General features: G+C 53.3%; 1 protein-coding gene across 5 annotated transcripts in view; it reads left to right on the plus strand.

Moving 5' to 3' along the window:
* The window catches only part of LOC127052485 (copine-5), a 225393-nt gene that overhangs the window by 127370 nt on the left and 76571 nt on the right, over positions 1-21452 (plus strand). For 4 of the 5 annotated variants that reach the window (XM_050956208.1, XM_050956210.1, XM_050956209.1 and 1 more), the window contains 2 exons: positions 18571-18612; positions 19027-19102. The exons of the other annotated variant lie outside the window; for it this stretch is intronic. In XM_050956208.1, the coding sequence (XP_050812165.1) occupies positions 18571-18612; positions 19027-19102 (118 nt within the window). The remainder of the gene's footprint in view (positions 1-18570; positions 18613-19026; positions 19103-21452) is intronic. 5 annotated transcript variants of the gene reach the window in all.

Consider the following 21452-nt stretch of genomic DNA (forward strand, 5'->3'; position numbering starts at 1 on the left):
CGGTACCGGTCGCACTCGCGGCGCCGGTCGGCCTCAAGACGGTCGCGGTCGGACTCCAGCCGCCGATACCGGCACCGTGACTCCAGGAGCCAGTCCCGACGTTACTCGCCGCACCGGTCGACCTCCCGGCACCGAGCTGGTGGCAGGTCCCGGTCCCGGTCGACCTCCCGGCACCGAGATGGTGGCAGGTCCCGGTCCAGATCCCGGCACCGAGACAGAACCCGGTCCCGGTCCCGATCCCGGCACCGATATGACTCCCGGCACCGGTCCCCGGCACCGAGACATTCGTCCATGCCGACCCGCGCAGACCCTTACCAACCAGGGTCAGCCCCGCCGTGGCCTTCTAGACAGCCGTCGGTCTCCTCCCAAACGGACAGCGGGTATGCGCTGGGCACCGACCGGCAGGCGGCGCTATTTAACGATCCGCCACAACACGACCAAGGCCCGCAGCAATGGGGGTTCTGGACACCCTGGGCATACCATCAAGCCCAGGGGCCCCAACAGCTCCCTGCTAGGCCTGCGACGGCGGAGCACAGGGCGCCGGAAGCCTCATTGTCTCGCCCCCCTCCCTCCCCGGATGGGGAGGAAGGGTCCAAGCAGCAAGACTCCGCTCTGGCTCCTGAGGCAGAGGCGAGGGCCGAGGGAGACCCTCCATTAGACACTCTCTTGCCGGGGGTCTCCTCATCCTCCTCCCCTGATGAAGCGGTGGCTGGTACCTCCTCCAACAGCCCCACCCCCCGCTGGATCTCAGGGCGCACCAAGACCTCCTCAGGCGAGTAGCTCAGAATCTGAGTCTGCAAGCCGAGGAGGTCTCGGAAATAGAGGATCCGATCGTCACCATCCTCTCAGCGGATGCTCCCACCAGGGTCGCCCTGCCCTTCATAAGAACCATCCAGGCCAACGCCAATACCATCTGGCAGTCTCCGGCCTCCATCCCCCCTACAGCGAGGGGCATCGAGAGGAAGTACATGGCCCCTTCTAAAGGCTATGAGTACCTCCATGTACACCCGACACCGTGTTCCCTGGTGGTTCAATCGGTGAATGACAAAGAGCGTCATGGGCAGGAGGCTCCAGCCCCCAAATCCAGAGAGGCCAGGCGAATGGACCTCCTCGGCCGTAAAGTATACTCGGCTGGGGCGCTGCAGCTCAGGGTTTCGAACCAGCAAGCCCTGCTGAGCAGATACGCCTTCAACTCCTGGGTGGCAGCAGACAAATTCAAGGAGCTGCTGCCGCAAGACGCTCGCCAGGAATTTGCAGCCATCTTAGATGAAGGCAAGAAGGTTGCACGCACGTCCTTGCAAGCTTCTTTGGACGCTGCAGACTCGGCTGCCCGTACCCTCGCGTCGGGAGTAACGATGCGTCGCATCTCCTGGCTGCAGGTTTCTGGCCTTCCGCCGGAGCTCCAGCATACCATCCAGGACCTCCCTTTCGAAGGCCAGGGCCTGTTTTCTGAAAAGACAGACCCCAGACTCAAGAGTCTGAAGGATAATCGGGTCATTATGTGGTCCCTCGGGATGCACACACCGGGAACGCAACGCAGACCCTTCCGGCCACAGCAACAACAGCAGCGCAGGCCGTATTCCCAGTTCCGCCAGCGGCAGGACCTTAACAGGCGCCGCGGCAGGAATGGAAGGCGCAGGCATTCGGGGAACCAAGGGGGGCAGAACCAAGGCTCCTCTAAGCCCCCGCCTGGACCCAAGCCTTCATTTTGAAGGTGCGCCCGAGGGCGCAGTAACAGTTTCCCCCATGGATCCTTCCCCCTCGTTTTCCAACCGCCTTTCGTTTTTCCTCCCGGCGTGGACCCAAATAACATCGGACCGCTGGGTCTTACGCACGGTGCAGACGGGATACCGCCTGCAGTTTGTATCATTTCCTCCTTCCCGCCCCCCTTCCTCGTCCCTCTTCAGGGACCCCTCTCACGAGCAATTCCTTCGACAGGAGGTACAGACGCTTCTCAGCAAAGGAGCTATAGAGGCGGTTCCGGAAAACGAGAAAGGCAAGGGGTTTTATTCCCGCTACTTTCTGATCCCCAAGGCCAAGGGAGGCCTCAGGCCTATCCTCGACCTGCGAGAGCTCAACAAATACCTGGTGAAGTTGAAGTTCCGCATGGTATCCCTGGGGACCATTATCCCATCCCTGGATCCGGGAGACTGGTACGCCGCCCTCGACATGCAGGACGCGTATTTTCACATTGCCATTTGGCCACACCACAGACGTTTCCTTCGCTTCGTGGTGGGCCCCCTTCATTACCAATTTACAGTCCTCCCATTTGGCCTTTCCACGGCCCCGAGGGTGTTTACAAAATGCATGGCAGTTGTTGTGGCGCATCTTCGGCGCAATCGTATCCACGTGTTTCCTTATCTAGACGATTGGTTGATTCGGGGCACGTCGGAACAACAAGTCTGCAGCCATGTCCGCGTGATCACCGGCATGTTCGCTACTTTGGGCCTCTTGATAAACACGGACAAGTCCACCCTGATTCCCACGCAGAGGGTGGAATTCATCGGGGCCGTCCTGGACGCCACTGTGGCCAGGGCCTTACTGCCATTGCAGAGGTTCCAGGCTTTGTCGGCGATCGTTCAACGACTGCGGGCGGCCCCCTTGACATCAGTGCGGACATGTCTAGCCCTGTTAGGCCACATGGCGGCTTGCACCTTTGTGACCGGTTACGCTCGGCTCCGCATGAGGCCCCTCCAGTTGTGGCTCATCGATCATTACCGGCCGGCAAGACAGCCGCTAGACATGCTGATCACAATCCCCCAAAGGGTGTTAGATTCTCTCGGCTGGTGGCTAGACCAGTCCGTGCTATGTGCGGGGCTCCCTTTCCACCCACCTCAGCCCTCGGTGTCCCTGACAACGGATGCCTCAGATCTAGGCTGGGGGGCCCACCTAGGGACCCTGAGAACGCAGGGCCTGTGGTCCCAGGAGGAGGTGGGGTTGCACATCAACATGCGGGAGTTGAGAGCGGTCCGCCTTGCTTGTCAAACGTTCTGCCATCAGCTTCAGGGTCGTTGTGTCGCAGTGTTCACCGACAACACGACGACCATGTATTATATCAACAAGCAAGGCGGCACCAGATCCTCCCCCCTGTGTCACGAGGCGATGCGACTCTGGGACTTTTGTGTAGCCCACTCCATTCACCTCACAGCTTCCTTCCTCCCCGGAGTACGGAACACGCTGGCGGATCGCTTGAGCAGATCCTTCCTGTCGCACGAGTGGTCCCTTCGCCCGGACGTCGCCCTCTCCATCTTCCGGAGGTGGGGTTATCCCCGCGTGGACCTCTTCGCGTCCAGGGGTAACAAGAAGTGCCAAGCGTTCTGCTCCTTTCAGGGCAGGGAGCCCAGGTCGATAGCGGATGCCTTCCTTATTCAGTGGTCGACCCACTTGTACTATGCGTTTCCCCCGTTCCCTCTGGTCCACAGGGTCCTTCTGAAGGTGCGCAGGGACAGGGCTCACGTGATCATGGTAGCCCCGGCATGGCCCAGGCAACACTGGTACCCCATGCTGCTGGACCTGACCATAGCCGACCCAGTTCCCCTGCCCCTTCACCCGGACCTGATTACCCAGGAGCACGGGACCCTCTGTCACCCGGACCTGCAGTCGCTGCACCTAGCGGCGTGGCTCCTGCGTGGCTGACCGGTTCTGAGCTGCGCTGCTCCACACCGGTGAGGGAGGTGCTTTTGGGCAGCAGGAAGCCTTCCACGAGAGTGACATATTCGGCCAAGTGGAAGCGTTTCTCCTGTTGGTGCGTGGAGAGAAATCTCCGCCCTATGGAAGTTTCGGTGGCCGACATCTTAGACTACGTTTGGTCCCTCAAACAGCAAGGTCTGGCCATATCGTCGTTGCGAGTCCACCTGGCAGCTATCTCCACCTTTCACCCGGGTGCGGATGGTCGCTCTGTTTTTTCTCACCCGACGGTGTCTAGATTCCTTAAGGGGCTGGAACGTTTATACCCTAACGTCCGTCTCCCTGCTCCAACCTGGGATCTTAACCTGGTGTTGTCCCGGCTCATGGGACCCCCCTTTGAACCGTTAGCCACTTGCTCCCTGCTTTACCTCTCTTGGAAGACTGCCTTTCTAGTAGCTATCACCTCAGCTAGACGGGTGTCGGAACTCCGGGCTCTTGTGGTAGACCCCCCATATACAGTCTTCCACAAAGATAAGGTGCAGCTGAGACCACACCCTGCCTTTCTTCCCAAGGTAGTCTCGTCCTTCCACATCAGCCAAGAGATATTCCTTCCGGTTTTTTTCCCGAAACCTCACTCCTCAGGCAGGGAGCAGCAGCTCCACTCGCTTGATGTCCGTAGGGCTCTCGCGTTCTACGTGGAGAGGACTAAGCCCTTCCGCAAATCCCCCCAGCTTTTCGTGGCGGTAGCGGATCGCATGAAAGGGCTTCCTATCTCCTCCCAGAGGTTATCCTCTTGGGTAACGTCCTGTATCAGGACCTGCTATGACTTGGCCCACGTCCCTACGGGCCGTGTGACTGCGCATTCTACCAGGGCGCAGGCGTCGTCGCTGGCTTTCCTCGCCCGTGTGCCCATCCAGGAAATCTGTCGGGCAGCGACCTGGTCATCGGTCCACACCTTTGCTTCCCACTACGCCCTGGTCCAGCAGTCAAGAGAGGATGCGGCCTTTGGATCTGCAGTGCTCCATGCCGCGACTTCTCGCTCCGACCCCACCGCCTAGGTATGGCTTGGGATTCACCTAACTGGAATGGATGTGAGCAATCACTCGAAGAAGAAAAGACGGTTACTCACCTTTGTAACTGTTGTTCTTCGAGATGTGTTGCTCACATCCATTCCACACCCGCCCTCCTTCCCCACTGTCGGAGTAGCCGGCAAGAAGGAACTGAGGAGCGGGTGGGCCGGCAGGGATATATATTGGGCGCCATGGCGGCGCCACTCCACGGGGCGACCTGCCGGCCCACTGGAGTTGCTAGGGTAAAAAGTTTCCGACGAACGTGCACGCGCGGCGCGCACACCTAACTGGAATGGATGTGAGCAACACATCTCGAAGAACAATAGTTACAAAGGTGAGTAACCGTCTTTTCTTGTTCTGTCATCTGGTACCACTGAGAACAGTCTAGATCCATCCTCTTTGGAACCCCCTTTCAGGTAGTTGAAAGCAGCTATCAAATCCCCCCTCATCCTTCTCTGCTGCAGACTAAACAATCCCAGTTCCCTCAGCCTCTCATAAATCATGTGCTCCAGCCCCCTAATCATTTTTGTTGCCCTCCGCTGGACTCTTTCCAATTTTTCCACATCATTCTTGTAGTGTGTGTAGTGTGGGACCCAAAACTGGACATAGTACTCCAGATGAGGCCTCACCAATGTCGAATAGAGGGGAATGATCACGTCCCTTGATCTGCTGGCAATGCCCCTACTTATATAGCTCAAAATGCTGTTAACCTTCTTGGCAATAATGAGGGAGGGATAGCTCATTGGTTTGAGCATTGGCCTGCTAAACCTAGGGATTGTGCGTTCAATCCTTGAGTGGGCCACTTAGGGAACTGAGGTAAAAGTCTGTCTGGGGATTGGTCCTGCTTTGAGCAGGGGGTTGGACTAGATGACCTCCTGAGGTCCCTTTCGACCCTGATATTCTATGACTCATATCTAGCTTCTCATCCACTGTAACCCCTAGGTCCTTTTCTGCAGAACTGCTGCCTAGCCATTCAGTCCCTAGTCTGTAGCGATACATGGGATTCTTCCATCCTAAGTGCAGGACTCTGCACTTGTCCTTGTTGAACCTCATCAGGTTTCTTTTGGTCCAATCCTCTAATATGTCTAAGTCCCTGTGTATCCTATCCCTACTCTCCAGCATATCTACCACTCCTCCCAGTTTAGTGTCATCTGCAAACTTGCTGAGGGTGCAGTCCACGCTGTCCTCCAGATCATTAATGAAGATATTGAACAAAACCAGCCCCAGGACTGACCCCTGGGGCACTCCACTTGATACCGGCTGCCAGCTAGACATGGAGCCATTGGTCACTACCTGTTGAGCCCGATGATCTAGCCAGCTTTCTTTCCACCTTACAGTCCATTCATCCAGCCTATACTACTTTAACTTGCCGGCTAACTTATCAAGCTAAAGATGGTTAACCTGGAAGCAGTTACAGGGGAACCCTGCACCAGGGAACTAGAACAGAAGTGGCAGGCATGCCACACAGACCCCCCTATGGCAAGTGGGAGGGAATGCTAGATGCCAAACAGAAGCCAGCTGGCAGGCAGCTGAGATCCTGTCCTCACCGAGGCCGTAGGTCTGAGCCGCCCACAAGGGCCAGTCCTGCAGCAGGACAGAGGAACCTGACTAAAGCAAGGAGACCCCTGGCTGTTTGCCTGAAGGACACTGGGCATGCCGCTGACAGAATTACCATAAGCCTGTCCGGTCACTTGCAAGGAAACACGCCAGGAGCAGCAGACAAGCTGCGGGGGATGGATACGGGTTGGTAGCAGAACTACCAACGGGAGTGGCTGTGTGATCAGAAAGGTGTGGAGGGTCCCGGACAGTGGTTATTGACTGATCTCCACTAGGAGGGAGAATAACCATCTCGCCTCTTACAAGGGTCAGGCTGTCCTTTGGCCTCTGCCCCACAGATCTCTGTTGGTTTGTTACTACCTGGCTCTGCTAATTCATGGTTGTCATGTCAGGCTGACATTGCATGTTACTGGATACTGGATTTTCAAGGGGAAAAAGAAGAGAGGATGTAACAGTAGCCGCTGGAGTTATGTGACTTTTGTAAGTCTGACCAATGTCACGTGACTGGGACCAGGAACTAAAGATCAGTCTTTTAGTGACACTCCCGTGGGCCACACCTACACTCAGCATAGGGTTGCCACCTGGACGGTATTCACCCAGACAGGCCAGGTTTTGGCTTGTGTGTCTGGATGTCATTTGGCAAGCCCTGAGGTCTTGTTTTTTGGTCTGGGGGGAAGAGGCAGAGCAGGGACGGGGCCTCGAGGGAAGAGGTGGGACGGGGGGTGGGATCTTTGGTGTCCAGTTACCGGCCATTAAAAACGTGATAACCCTAACTCAGCACCTTGGGCTTGTGTGTCCCAAGATGGGCTCCCAACGGCCGAGCCATACCAAATTACTAGGTATTTAGCATTATAGGCCTTTGTTACTGAGAATCTGTCCAGCTTCACTTCCTACTCTCAGCCCCCAAAGCAGCATTGCCAGCTCCTCTGCTGCAAGACATGCTACACGGGAAAGGGATTCGCTTCTCAGGCCGCCGGACGCAAACAGACCCCGTAGTTCTCACTGGCTGCTGAACTCCCAGACTGACTAACCCAGCCAGTTATGTCCTCCCCACCCCCAGAGCAGAACCCAGACTTGGGGAGGCAACTTGCCTAAAGTTGTGTAGTGTATAAGGATTGGGTAGAATCCCTTTCAGTAGTTTGTGAGCCCTCTCCTGGTGCTCACTGTCTGTGTTTCAGAAGCCCCCAGAGCCCTGCTGGAGCAGCGGTGTGTATATGGAGTTAGGCGTGTTGCCTATAGTTAGTAAATGCAGTTATTTGTACCACACTTCACCATGTGGTTCTTTCATATTATGATGTTGTGTAAAGGGCAAACAATCCAGCAGTCCTGGTGAGGTGCATGCAGTCCTGGAAAGCTGCACCCTGCCATTGGCTCATATACTGCTCTGGAGTGACGACTGACTCCTCCATGTGCACAGCCGTTCCAGGGCACAAACAGAGCAGAACCCAGACGTGGGGAGGCAGAGCCAATAATGATGTTAGAGGCAGAAACTCTGGAGGCCCAGAGCCAAGGAATGAGGGCTGCTTGTTGGTGGCCACATTAGGCAACCTGATTCTGTGCTCATGTACACTTGTGTGTCTCCAAGAAGTCACACCAAGTGCACATCAGGCCCATAGACTGCCTGTTCCTCGATATCAGTGTGATATTACAACCAGTTGCCCTGCCAAATATCCAACCCTCCCCATGGCACATGGCAACTCTGCCAAGCGGAAGCCAGGCTGGCAGAGACACAAACCCTTGTTCTAAGAATAGCCCCTTGTCTGGAGCAGAACTGCTCTCCCAGAGATTAGGAAGGTACTTTTTTTTTAGGACGTGCCTTTCTTCCACTGATCACCATGTGCAATCATCCCCCTGTTACCTGCTGGGCAGGGCAGAACTAAACTCATGGTGCTGCTGGCTACAGTGTTGGATCTTTTGTTGATTTTTGTTGGTGAAAAGAGAAGACAGGAAAATGGAATATGTGAAACTGACATGGTAGCAACATCCCAAGGGATGAAAAGGTTTGGAAAACCTCCACAGATCTCCAAGCACTGTACAAATATTAATGATTTCAGCCTCACAACTGGGGCCAGTTGAAAATTTTCCATCAAAACTATGTTTCAAGAGAAAATGAAATTTTTCACAAAAATTGCCCGCTTTCCAGAGAAACATTCAATTTTGCATTGAGAAAGGGAATGCCCGAAAACCAAAAGACTTCAGTTGTGAAATGCCAGCTGTCATGGTGACAGGGTGAGCTGCGTTTAGATCTCTTTTCAATCCCTTTCGAGTGCATCCCTCTGGTTTCTCTGACACGTTTCTCTACCTTCACTCCTTTCTGAGTGGAACCACGCAGTCCAACCACTCCTAGACTGCCTCTCTGGGCGGCAGCTTCTCTGGTCACCAACCGTGATAACATGGAGGCACAACTCCTCTGAAAACCTGTGTCCAGCAGCTAGTTAAAGTGACTTAAATACAGCTTCTTCAAAACAAAGAATTATTTATTCATCCAAAGGTCGATAGCCAGCAGGACAAAGGGATAAAACAACAACACATCTATCCGCCTGGGACTTACCCAAACTATATTCGTCACTTGCAGGATCTGGGTAAGTCTACTCAGCCCTGGGCTGGGAGAGACAGACGGTCCCTGGAGTGTTCTCCCAGCATGGTGTCAAGTATCAGAGGGGTAGCTGCTCACAGCATGGCTCTGTCAGCGACTCATCTCCAGCCACTGCTGCCCACTCACCCCCGCTTCCTCTCCAGGGGTGGCTCTATGTATTTTGCTACCCCAAGCCCGGCAGTCAGGCAGCTTTTGGTGGCGCACCTGGGGGAGGTCTGCTGGTAACGTGGATTCAGCGGCATGCCTGTGGGAGGTCTGCCGGTCCCACGCCTTCGACGTACCTGCCACTGAATTGCCACCGAAGCCGTGGGACCAGCAGACCTCCCACAGAAATGCCACCAAAGGCAGCCTGACTGCCACCCTCACAGCGACTGGAAGGCCGCCCCCCGCGGCTTGCTGCCCCAGGCATGCGCTTGGTGTGCTGGTGCCTGGCCGCCCCTGTTCCTATCTAGGCTGGGGTCTTTAATGATTTAGTGCCCCTTTCATCCTAGGATCAGACCTGTGTTGAAGCCTGACAAGTGGGCATTTCTCAGTTAACAGCTTCCCCATTATTCCCTTAAGGACTCTTAGTATGCCCTCTGGCGGTACTTTATCTTTGGCATCCTTTAGTTTCCTGTTTGTTTGCCGCCACCCCCCCCCCCCACCCCGACAGCCTCCTGAGATTTAATTACATGCAGTCAGGCAGGATAATGTCAAATAGGCAAACTGAGGTGCACGTAATATTAATAAAATATAGTACAGATAATGCCCTACTTCTCCACACCATCACAGTGCCTCATGGGAGTTGTAGTGTGGGTGCATTGTATCCCCATTCTCTTCTGTGGTACAGGCTCTACTGAATTTCATCTCCCATGATTCACTGCAGGCATGCAACTGCCTTCATGAGCTGCCTTCTCTGCCAAGAAGGGAGACCATGATGCATCATGGGAGATGTAGTCCAACCAGGAAACTGGTGACTAGGAGCATGAATGTAGAGGTGAATGGGAGCATGAAGCACCCAAACTAGAACTCCCATGAGGCACTGCAGCAGCATTTCAGAATTAAAATATTTTGGGTTTTGATTATTCGCCAGAAACTTTAGATTTTCAATGGAAACCCCTTTCTCCATTTTCTGACTTGCCTTGTATACCACCCCCTGTGAGGTGAGTCAGTATTATTATTCCTATGCTACGCACAGGGGCACCCCCAGAATTTTTCCACCTGGTACACCCCCCCCTTGTGCTTACTGCCCCTCTTCTGCCAGCTTCTCCAGGCAGGTGCTCACTGCAGCTTCTCTTCCAGGTCTAGTAGCAGGCCTGCTGACAGGCTGGGGCAAAGGGGGCAATTGCCCAGGGGCCCAGACAATATAAAAGGGTCCAGGGGCTCCTGGCTGCTGCTGCTGTTGTGTCACCTGAGAGCCGCAAGCCCTTTTAGCTTGCCCGGGCAGGCCAGGCTCTTAGGAGCGCTGAGTGGTACCGTGGGCGGCAAAGGCAGCCAGGTGGGCATGTATAAACCCTGGCTGTTCCGGAAGAGCGTGCCCAGCAGCGCAGTCGGCAGCAGCTCGCCGGAAGGAACAGCACCACCAGAATGTCAGGCAGACCATGGGTCCATTGACTGTTCTGCCCTGGGGCCCAGAATTGCTGTCCCGGGGCCCAGAATTGCTGTCCCCTAGTAGAAAGTCATGTGGCTATCGCTGAGCAAGTCCTCCGGGCAGAGCAGCTGGGACATGGGCTGCTGGAAGAGGAGCAGAGTGAGGCAGGGCCCTAGGGTGAGCCCTGGTGCAGGAGCCAGCCCCAAGACAATGACAAGTGTGGTGCTGGCTGCCCCACAGCTCTCTGTCATGATGGAGGGGACCACGGAGCCAAACTTGAGTATGCAGTGGAGCAGCCTCCTCTTCTACCAGTGGTACATACTGTGTGTAATGTGTACAGCTGTGAGTGCCACTGGCTACAAGGCAGGGAAACTGAGGCACGGGGCAGCATGATGACTTGCCTAAAGTTGTGTAGTATATAAGGATTGGGTAGAATCCCTTTCAGTAGTTTGTGAGCCCTCTCCTGGTGATCACTGTCTGTGTTTCAGAAGCCCCCAAAGCCCTGCTGGAGCAGCAGTGTGTATATGGAGTTAGGCGTGTTGCCTATAGTTAGTAAATGCAGTTATTTGTACTCACTTCACCATGTGGTTCTTTCATATTATGATGTTGTGTAAAGGGCGAACAATACAGCAGTCACAGAGCTGAGACTAGAACCCAGGAGTCCTGGCTCTCCACGGCCAACCACTCAATGAATGACACACTGCAGCATCTACCCACAACATATAGCATCACTGCTAGCAAAGATCTCACTTCACTGACCTTAACAGGGCCAATCCATGCCAGGTTTCATACAAGACCCCGCACCTCTTGGGACATGTCTTTGCATCCAAGTTCTGCACCTCTTTACAGTGGTGTAAATCTGGAGTAACTCAGCAAAGTCACTGGCGTCACCATGGCTTTACACCAATGTAAGGGCGAGCAGAGCTTCTGAGTTCTCTCCAATATAGGCATGGTTGAGAGGCAGTGTGGTCTACTGGATAACACCCTAGACTAGAGCTCAGGCGAGCTGGGTCTATTCCTGGCCCTGCCGTTGGCTGACCGAGTGGTTTTGGACAAGTCACTTCATGGGGATGATGATTCTGATCTCGTATGTAAAGCGCTTCGAGATCACCACTGACAGTCCCTGTCAGAGAACGAGATATTGTTATCAGTGCATTGTCCCTTATCGGTGCAGCCAGAGACCATGCCAGCCATACTGTGTATTGTACTTCTCCCCTATGGCAGCCTTGCAGGCCTGATTACAATACAGGTCTCTGAAAAAAAGATCCTCTCTGCTAAAAGTGAGGCTCTGGCCCATTGACTCCAGTGGAGTGATGCTGATTTACACCAGCTGGGGATCTGTGTTCAAGCCATTTCTGCTGCACTGCCCCAATGTTGCTCTCAGTATTTCAGTGCTAGCAGTGGTGGGAGCTCTGGGGCAGACCAATCTCTAGGACTCCATCACTATTTTAAACACTGTGTTGTGCAGAACTGTGCTGAGCAAAAGTTTCCCAGTGTGAGCCCAGCTTGTGTTTAGGGGCTAGACCATTCAGCCCTGTGAGAATGAATCCTGTTCATCACATAGGAACGCAGGGTTTGAGGAACGCTTTGATCAGGGGCTTGGACTAGATGACCTCCTGAGGTCTCTTCCAACCCTGATATTTTATGATTCTATTCTATGGTTTGCCATGATGGATGAGATCCATGGATCACGCAGTCCAGTACCATCTCTGCTCAGACGAAGGTGCAAGGATCCCCCTTACAGACGATTATGGAGCCATGTGCTCATGGGGCAGTCTCACGCTGACCTGTTACTTAGAGCAAGGGTTCTCAACCTTTTACTGTCTGAGGCCCACCCAACATGCTATAAAAACTCCACCGCCTACCTGTGCCACAATAACCGATTTTCTGCATATAAAAGCCAGCGTCAACGTCAGGGGGTAGCAAGCAGGGCAATTGCCTGGGGCCCCATACACAGAGGCCCCTGCAAAGCTACATTGCTCAGGCTTCGGCTTCAGCCCCAGTTGGTGGGGCTGAGGGCCCCGGGCTTCAGCCCCATGCAGTGGGGCTTCGGCTTTCTGTCCTGGGCTCCAGTGAGTCTAACGCTGACCCTGCTTGATGGACCCCCTGAAACCTGCCCCGGACCTCTGGTTGAGAACCACTGAGTTAGAGGGTGAGTTAGAGGAGGGCGTGTAGCCCTTTCTGAATACTTGGTTAGCTGTTCCTCTTTGCCTCAAGAGCCAGGTGACTGTCCAGTCCCCTTCTTCAAATCCTGCTCCGTTCTCGACCCCATGATCTCTTGTGCCAGTGCATCCCGCCAGGCTATTTGTGTGGAAAATATTGCGTCAATTTTCAGTTTGGCACCTTGCAGTTTCATTACAGCGGAAGCTCTTTCTATTCTTCTTCTTCGTGCTATTCTATCTACGTCTCCTTGGAATCTGTCCCCTCATGCGAAAAACATTTTCAGATGCTGTCTGTATGAAAGAAGCTGCTGTATTCCAGTGAATGAATGTCATGGTTCTGATGTGTCTGGATCTGTCATTCCAGACAGATGCACACATGGAGAGAGCCAGCATACCAATACTGGGACATACGCATTGCTCCCAGAGAGCCTGCTGGACAAGAGACACCCACCTCCACGCTGGTCGCTAAGGAGCCGCTGGCTGTCATGTCCTCCTCCCAACCCCCTCGTAACAGTCTCCTGAAACAGTCACAGATCCCTGGCTCTCAGTCACCAGCCTGAAACGCCTGTCACACACTCTGCCGGAGTTCCAGTTAGGGGGCGAGGCTGATTAATTTGCTTACAATTGTGTGTCTGGGGGTTGATGGCTTTGGGAGCCTAATTGCACTGGGGAAAGCGAAGACACAGGGACCCCCCCAGCTCCCTGGAGCTAATGCTCTGGGGCCAGGTCACATTCTCGACAGCCTCTGGGGATTAACCTTTGGAATGGGCTTCAGCTGGTTTAAGAGCCTCTTGAAGCCGGTCTGCCCAATCAAGACTCTAGCCAGTTATAGCCCACAGCACTGTAGCTAGCTAGGCAGCTGTCTAATTAAACAGGTGTTACGGATATGCAGCAAGAGAACAAATCCAAAGCTGTTATAGAGCAAGGAAAGTACTGCAGACAGATGTAGCATAGATATGGTGCTGTAGGTAGATGCTATAGGTAGATATGCCACTCTAAATGCAACATATATCTGATACGATGTGTCATACAATATGGTGATATGATCAATGCAACATATACATGATAAATGTGTCTTACACATGATATTATATAATATGATTTGTCACATACTATGGTGATATGACACATACAGCATATACATGGCATAATGTGTCATATAATACTCTGAAATGAAAGCTGCAACGTATACATGAGCGGCGTGACATACATGATAAGTGTGACATATGCATGATGTGACATGTCATATACATGACAGATGTGACATACACACGATATGGTGTGTCATATGCTGTGTGACACATACATATTCCAGAATGATAAATATGACATATGCATGAAAGATGTGATGTATACATTCTCCAGAATGATAAATGCAACATATAGATACTCCAGAATGATGCTGGAGATTATTTAGGGAGGCATAGTGCATTGTGGGGGAGGATTTTTTGCATATTTCCTCCACACAATTCAAAGCTCTATAATTAATGCATAATAAATACATAAACAAATAATACCATGATGGGTGTGCGTGTGGGGGTGTGAATTTGAGTGTTAACATAGCCAGGATGTGTCTCCTTGTTTTGGACCCAGTACAGTCTTCCATCTGTCTCTTCCTAGGTTGTTAGCTATCCTGCTCACTTGCTGAGCTGGGTGGGGGAGCATTTGTTTCAATTACTTTGCAATCCTGGGTGTTTTTCTCTGGAGGTCTCCCAGGGGCACATCCCTCTGGATCAGTACTACCCCCTTCTTGGGCTTTGGGTTTTGTTCACAAAGGGAACTCAAAAGGAAACAATGCAAAGCCCAGTCCAAGCCTTGTCCCCTAGCTTAGCTGCTCCTCCTCAGGACTAGTCAGCCCATACACTAGGACCTCCCTCTCTAGTTGTACATGCCCGTCTCCCTTATAGCTGCCTGGGTAAAGAGCCAGCCGCCTCAGAGAGTTCGAAGAACTCACTTAGGGCCAGATTTTACAAAGGTATTTAGACACCTAACAATGCAGAGAGACCCCTGAGCTGCTTCGGCACTTTTTGTAAACTCCACTAGGTGTACACCTGCATCCTTTGTAAATCTGGCCCTTACCCGTGTCCCAGCCAAACTCTGATACAGTTCCACCCCCTGAAGCCTCCTTATCCATCATCCTCTCCCATCTTCATCTTCCAGCCAGCCTGGCAAGAGGTTTTCACAAAGGTTGACAAACTGACCCGTACAGGGTCCAGCCCTGGATGCGACTGCAGAGGTGAGAGGCCCCTAACAGATGCTCGGTGCTGACAGCTGCTTGGGGCATGGTGTCGCTGTTAGGGCTGGATGTTTGGAGCTGACTGTCTGCGTGTGACTTTAAATGTAATGTTAGGGACACTTTGGCATCACTAGTCTCGCAGGTGGCTTCATGCTCATCACTTCAGTGCAGAGGGGAGGCCAGCTGGGGAGTTTAGCAGAGTGGAAGGGCAGTGGGATCTGTGTCTGACTTTCTGTGTCTCTGGGAGTGTGCAAATGCATTGGGATCAACCCAGGGGAGTCAAAATTGGGTCTCCCACCGCTCCGGAGAGTCTCTAATCACCAGGTCTGGGGTATCCTGAAGTGGGCCTTTCACAGTCTCCCTAATAAAGTGTTCCACTAGGAATAACTAATTAACTCTACATTGGGCCACACAGCATGAGAATGACTCTAGAGTCCAGGGCTTTAGGCACTTACCTGGAAGATTCCAGTTAAATCCCCTGCTCCAAGCACTGCTACAGGCTCAGGCCCCGAAGGGTATATCTGTGCCACACACACTGTCAAACCTGCAGCAGCAAGCCTCAGAGTCCGGCTCTAAGATGTGGGCTTATGCTAGGGTACTAGGAACGGCCGCACTGGCATTATGACTCGAGCTCTGCTACCCACCCTGTCGACCAGGCTCTGAGCCTCGCTGCCAAAGGTTTGAAAATGCAGCATAAGATGCACTAAAGGCAAAACAGGCAGGGGATTCTGCTGGGATGTGGTGCTGGCTGGCGTCCGGACTTAGACAGCCACACATGTGCTCAGCTGCTGAAATTCAGGCACTTGAAGGACTTTTAACTGTGGGAACGTAGTTGCCTTGGAACTTTAGGCACCTCCGGGGCCACGCAGCAGCTGAGAAGAGGGTTGTTAAAGCCACTGGCACGTAAATGTTCAACTTAGGAGCCCAAGGTGGCAGTTAGGTGCTTAAATCCCTCTGTGAATCTAGCCCATGGCCTGTCTGGGCCTCAGTTCCCCGTCAGTACAATAGGACAACAGCTGTGCCCTGCCTCCCGTGGCAGTGAGGGTAAATACAGTAACAATTACGAGGTAGCGGGGCCAGATAAGGACCTTAGATGAATGATTTACAATCCTTTGCTGGTAAGAGTATGGTAATTAATGGCAGGACACCTAGCTCATGGGGCATTTGACACTCGGCCCATCTGTAATGGAAATGATGACTCATTAATCAACTTATCTGCTGTGATTTAATGGGCAGAGCAGGAAGGATGGGAAATCAGGGACCCTGCTTCCATTCCAGGCTTTGTCACTGATTTCCTGGGTGGCTTTCAGCCAATCACATTGCCACTCTGTGCCTCAGTTTCCCCTGTAAAGAGAGGGTGCTAATATTTACCTAGCTGAGGCTGAATGCTTGCTCAGCTCACTTCTCCCTCCCTCCAGACAGGGTATCCCTGTTCTCGCCACTCTGTCTGTGTTCTGTGTGTCTATCGTCAGCACCAGCTGGACCCGATTCCCACTAAGCAAGAAATTGTTACATTAGATGAGGCAGGTTTTTCCTTAAGGGAAATAGGATGAAATTCAATAAGGACAAATGCAAAGCACTCCACTTAGGAAGGAACAATCAATTGCACACATACAAAATGGGCAATGACTGCCTAGGAAGGAGTACTGCGGAAAGGGATCTGGGGGTCATAGTGGATCAAAAGCTAAATATGAGTCAACAGTGTCACACTGATGCAAAAAAGCGAACATCATTCTGGGATGTATTAGCAGGAGTATTGTAATCAAGACACGAGAAGTAATTCTTCTGCTCTACTCTGCGCTGATTAGGCCTCAACTAGAGTACTGTGTCTAGTTCTGGGCACCACATTTCAGGAAAGATGTGGACAAATTGGAGAAAGTCCAGAGAAGAGCAACAAAAGTGACTGAAGGTCTAGAAAACATGACCTATGAGGGAAGATTGAAAAAATTGGGTTTGTTTAGTCTGGAGAAGAGAAGACTGAGAGGACATGATACAGATTTCAGGTATGGTGCATTAAAGGTTGTTACAAGGAGGAGGGAGAAAAATTGTTCTTCTTAACCTCTGAGGACAGGACAAGAAGCAATGGGCTTAAACTGCAGCAAAGGCAGTTTAGGTTGGACATTAGGAAAAACTTCCTAACTGTCAGAGTGGTTTAGCACTGGAATAAATTGCCCAGGGACATTGGGAATCTCCATTACTGGGGATTTTTAAGAGCAGGTTGGACAAACAACTGTCAGGGATGGTCTAGATAATACTTAGTCCTGCCATGAGCATAGGGGACTGGACTAGATGACATCTCAAGGTCCCTTCCAGTTCTATGATTCTATAAACCCACCTGCTTCAGGGCATAAAGCAATTACTAGCCACACAGTTCAAGAAGAAGCTTCCTGCATGGGCAGGTTATTCCATAATTATCCACTGGGGTTCTGCCCCCTCCTCTGAAGTAGCTGGTACTGGGCACTGCAGGAAACTGAGGCCAGATGTCCCCCACTGTCTGATCTGCTCTGGCGACTCCTGGTCCAGGGCAGCTCTGTGGAGATCTCAGGGTAGCAGTCACCAGCCAGCACTCTGCACCTGGTGACCCATGGCTCCTGGAATGATCCTGGCTCCCTCCTCTGCAGCCCTGCTGGTCTTTGCAGCATGGTGGGTTCACCCCACACACTTAACTCATTCACCTGCTTCCAAGCAAGTCCAAACAAATTATTAAAATGATTTTTAATTATCCTCCCGACTCCTGCGCTAGGGATTTAATTAGTTTGTTTTGTCTGTTGCGTGGGTCTTTCCCCCCCCCCCCCACCACCATTTTTTGGAAGTGTATTTTTAGCCTTAGTTGCCACGGAAACGTAGACACCAGGGCCAAGCCAGTCACAGATGGAGACAACACACGCAATCCACCCCCTCACTTTGTTTCCCTGATTGAGGCAGCGCTTTGAGTATTAACTCCTTCCCTGCCCACTGGGTGCAGCCACTGGCTTCTGACCAATGTCCTTCCACATCGGCTGGAGGGTTCGTGCAGACATCTCTGCTCCTTTGCGTACCCATCGTGAGCGAGGGTGTGCTAGAGCTGTGCTGATCCATAGGAGTGGGAGTCTGGTACGGCCTTCCCCATCCCCGGGCAGGTCGGCTCCAGCTGTTGCACCTCCTGCCTTTAGGTCTGGGGGGCCCTGGTTCAATCCATGAGATCACACTTGTGCTGAATGCCACTGGAACCTCTGTGCTGAGCTATTCTAACGCTGCTCTCCAGAAGGTGCTGCAGAATTAGGCCTGGTGCAGAGACAGGTGATGGGAATGGTTAGAGACCTACAGAACCACAGAAACGTAGGGCAGACAGGGCCTCAAGAGACCAGCTAGTCTAGCCCCCTGGTGAGGCACAATTCTACAGAGGGCTTGAAAAGAAAGGCCTGGTTGCCTTAGTGAGGAGGCAATGAACAGAGGGCAGGATAAAGGTGTACAGAGGAAGCAGATGGGGAGCAATACATAGCACAGACCAGCAGAGGAATGAAGAACTTACAGGCCATAGACCTGGAAAGTAGGAATGTGTTTAGGTGAGACCTGGGAGGCGATGGAGAATGGACAAGGCTGTTCCGGGCTGCACAGAAAAAGACTCTTGCCGCAGCACTGAGTGAAGGGCCAGAGAAGATGCTGATGCTAGTCTGGGCAGTGCGTGTGGGGCAGAGGGATGATTTGATCTATCCTTTAGTGAAATTGTCCCACCCTGACTCTGGCAATAACTATGGCACTGTGTCTTGCAGGACCATCAAGGTGGAGGTGTACGACTGGGACCGGGACGGCAGGTAAGGGGGACTCGCTAGATCTATGCAGCCTCCAATACAAACCTCAAATCTGCCAGAGCAGGCTAGGCACTGAAGCCAGTGAGGGCTTTGCAATGACTCTATCCAGGGCAGGATCTGGGCCATTGTGCTGCAGCCATTACTCATTCTCTTTGCAGAGAGATGCTTTGTCAGTGATCCCAGTGCAGCAGAGAGGGAAAGACAACAGGAAAAGAGAGGGGACTGAGAAAGAGACAGCAAGGAGGGAAGAAGGAGCTTGAGTGAACTCTACAGTGGTGGTTCCCCCCAGTACCCTACCCCTACTTAGCAGTATGGGAAGTTCAAGGTGGTCATGGCCCCTTGACACTTGGGCACGACCCCCAGGCTGACAGTCCATCACTAGAGCATTTCTCACAGAGCTTCTCTTTCCATGCGCAGCCATGACTTCATTGGGGAGTTCACAACCAGCTACCGGGAGCTGGCCCGTGGGCAAAGCCAGTTCAATGTCTATGAGGTGAGTGCAGACGGGGCACCGCCAGAACCCATTGAGAGGGCTAGCCAGGCCACCACTGTTCTGGGCCACGTCCCTTCCACCAGCCTTGCACGCTCCAGTGTTGAGAGGCAGTGTAAATCAGGAGTGATTCCTGGGCTAGATCCTCAGCTGGCATAACCTGGAGCTACGCTGATTTACACCAGCTGAAGGTCTGGTCAGTGGTCATCACCAGTGTGACACCATTGTGAGATCAGGGCTGATGATTGCCTAGTCTTTTGTGCAGTTGTTTGCACCTGTGGAAAGGGAGCGACAATGGTGTCAAATACCACCCAATTGGTTTGCTGTCACACACTGGCTGCCCACCTCGAATGGCCTGGATTCACTGCATGCTGACGTCACACAGGAGATGAGTCTCATGGTCACTCCTTGCTTGGAGAGCATCTGACTACAGGGCAAGGACCGTCTTAGTGCTCTGTGTTTGTACAGCACCTAGCACAGTGGGGTCCTGGTCCGTGACTAGGGCGTCTTGGCTCTCCGGTAATAACAAATAACAATAATTGCAATAACAAAATCAGCACATGGCTGAGTCCCTGCTCAGAGGATGGCCAGGACTGCTGGTGAGCAGTGACAGGCATCAGAAAGCTGTGTAGGGAACTCGAGACTGGAACAGCGGTGGATCAAGGTGTATCGGCAGAACTGGGTGTGTGGGGAGCCAAGATTGAAACAGCAGAGGTGAGGGTGGAAGGGCATTGGCAGAGCAGGGGGTGGGGGGCTCAGGGCTGGAACAGAGGGAGGGCAGCTGCTTAGGACTCAGGGCACTGGCAGGAAATTGCTCAGAAATCAAGATGATTCAAGCCTCTCTGAGCATGGAAAAATAACTTTTATAAAGCCAATTATTAGACATTTCCTGACAGTAATAAATAATACAAACAAATTGCTACTGTACAACCATAAAGGGATTTTACCATGGATACAAACCCATCTGTGAGTTACTCCGGGATACTCCCATGTTTCTGTTTGCTACTGGGCTCTGCTTGTCATATCTCCTTGGCTGCGACGCCTAATTAATCCTTCCAGGAGGCTGGGGCAGTCTCAGGATCCAGGAGTGCAATGAACTAGCAATGGGAAAGGAGACTAGACATCTTGATGAGGGTGACTTGTGGGCCAGATGCTGGGCTGACATAAAGTGAAGTCAATGGGGCTATGCTGATTTACACCCTCCAGAGACTCTATCCCAGAAATTCGACCTCGCACTAACTGAAGTCTGGACAATCCCGATATGTCAGCACCTTGGCCACAGTTTACCCCAAGCGATGTCATCTGGCCAGAACAGAGTGCATGTAGCTGCCTCACCAGTGAACTCACTGGGGTTAGTACTGATGCATTCTGCCTGGTGGGGCCTGGCCGGTGTTTCTCTACATGGCTCACTGACATAGGCGGCAGGTTATATGGGCTCGAGGTGCCCGGGCTCCAGGAATATTCAGAGCTGGGTGCCCTGTTCCAGCAATATTTGGAGCTGGGTCTCTCCCCCGGCCCTGCCTGGATCGGGTCCCGGCCCTGGCCCCTGTGGGTCTCCCCCCACCGCCCCGCCCCGCCATGTCCCTGCCTGGAGCGGGTCCCGGCCCCAGCCCCAGCCCCCTGCACACGAATCCTCATCCCCAGCCAGAGCCCTCATCCCTCTGCACCCTAATCCTCTGCCCCAGCCCTGAGCCCCCCCCCGCAGCACGAACCCCTCATCCTCAGCCCCAACCCACATTCCCCTGCACCCTGAGCCTCTGCCCCAGCTCTGAGCCCCCCCGCATCATGAACCCCTCATCCTCAGCCCCAACCCTCATTCCCCTGCACCCTGAGCCTCTGCCCCAGCTCTGAGCCCCCCCGCATCATGAACCCCTCATCCTCAGCCCCAACCCTCATTCCCCTGCAGCCTGATCCTCTGCCCCAGCCTGCACCACCTCCCCCTTCCTACACCCCCACCCCCAGCCGAGCCTGCACCCAAACTCCGTCCCAAAGCCTGCACCCCTCACCCCCTCCTGCACACCCACCCCCTGCCCCAGCCCAGAGTCTGCACTCAGCGCCCAAACTCCCTCCCAGAGCCTGCACCCCTCACCCCTTCCTACACCCCCACCACCAGCCCAGAGCCTGCACCCAAACTCCATCCCAAAGCCTGCAGCCCTCACCCCCTCCTGCACACCCACCCCCTGCCCCAGCCCGGAGCCTGCACCCAGCACCCAAACTCCTTCCCAAAGCCTGCACCCTTCCTGCACCCTAATCCCCAGCCTAGGACCTGCATCCCAGACCTCCCCCCTGAAACCCCACCCAGAGCCTTAGGCAGGTGGAGGAGGAGTTTAAGGGGCAGAGTTGGGGGGGCAGG

The sequence above is a fragment of the Gopherus flavomarginatus genome, chromosome 5, assembly GCF_025201925.1.
Source record: "Gopherus flavomarginatus isolate rGopFla2 chromosome 5, rGopFla2.mat.asm, whole genome shotgun sequence".
Classification (NCBI taxonomy): domain Eukaryota; kingdom Metazoa; phylum Chordata; order Testudines; family Testudinidae; genus Gopherus; species Gopherus flavomarginatus.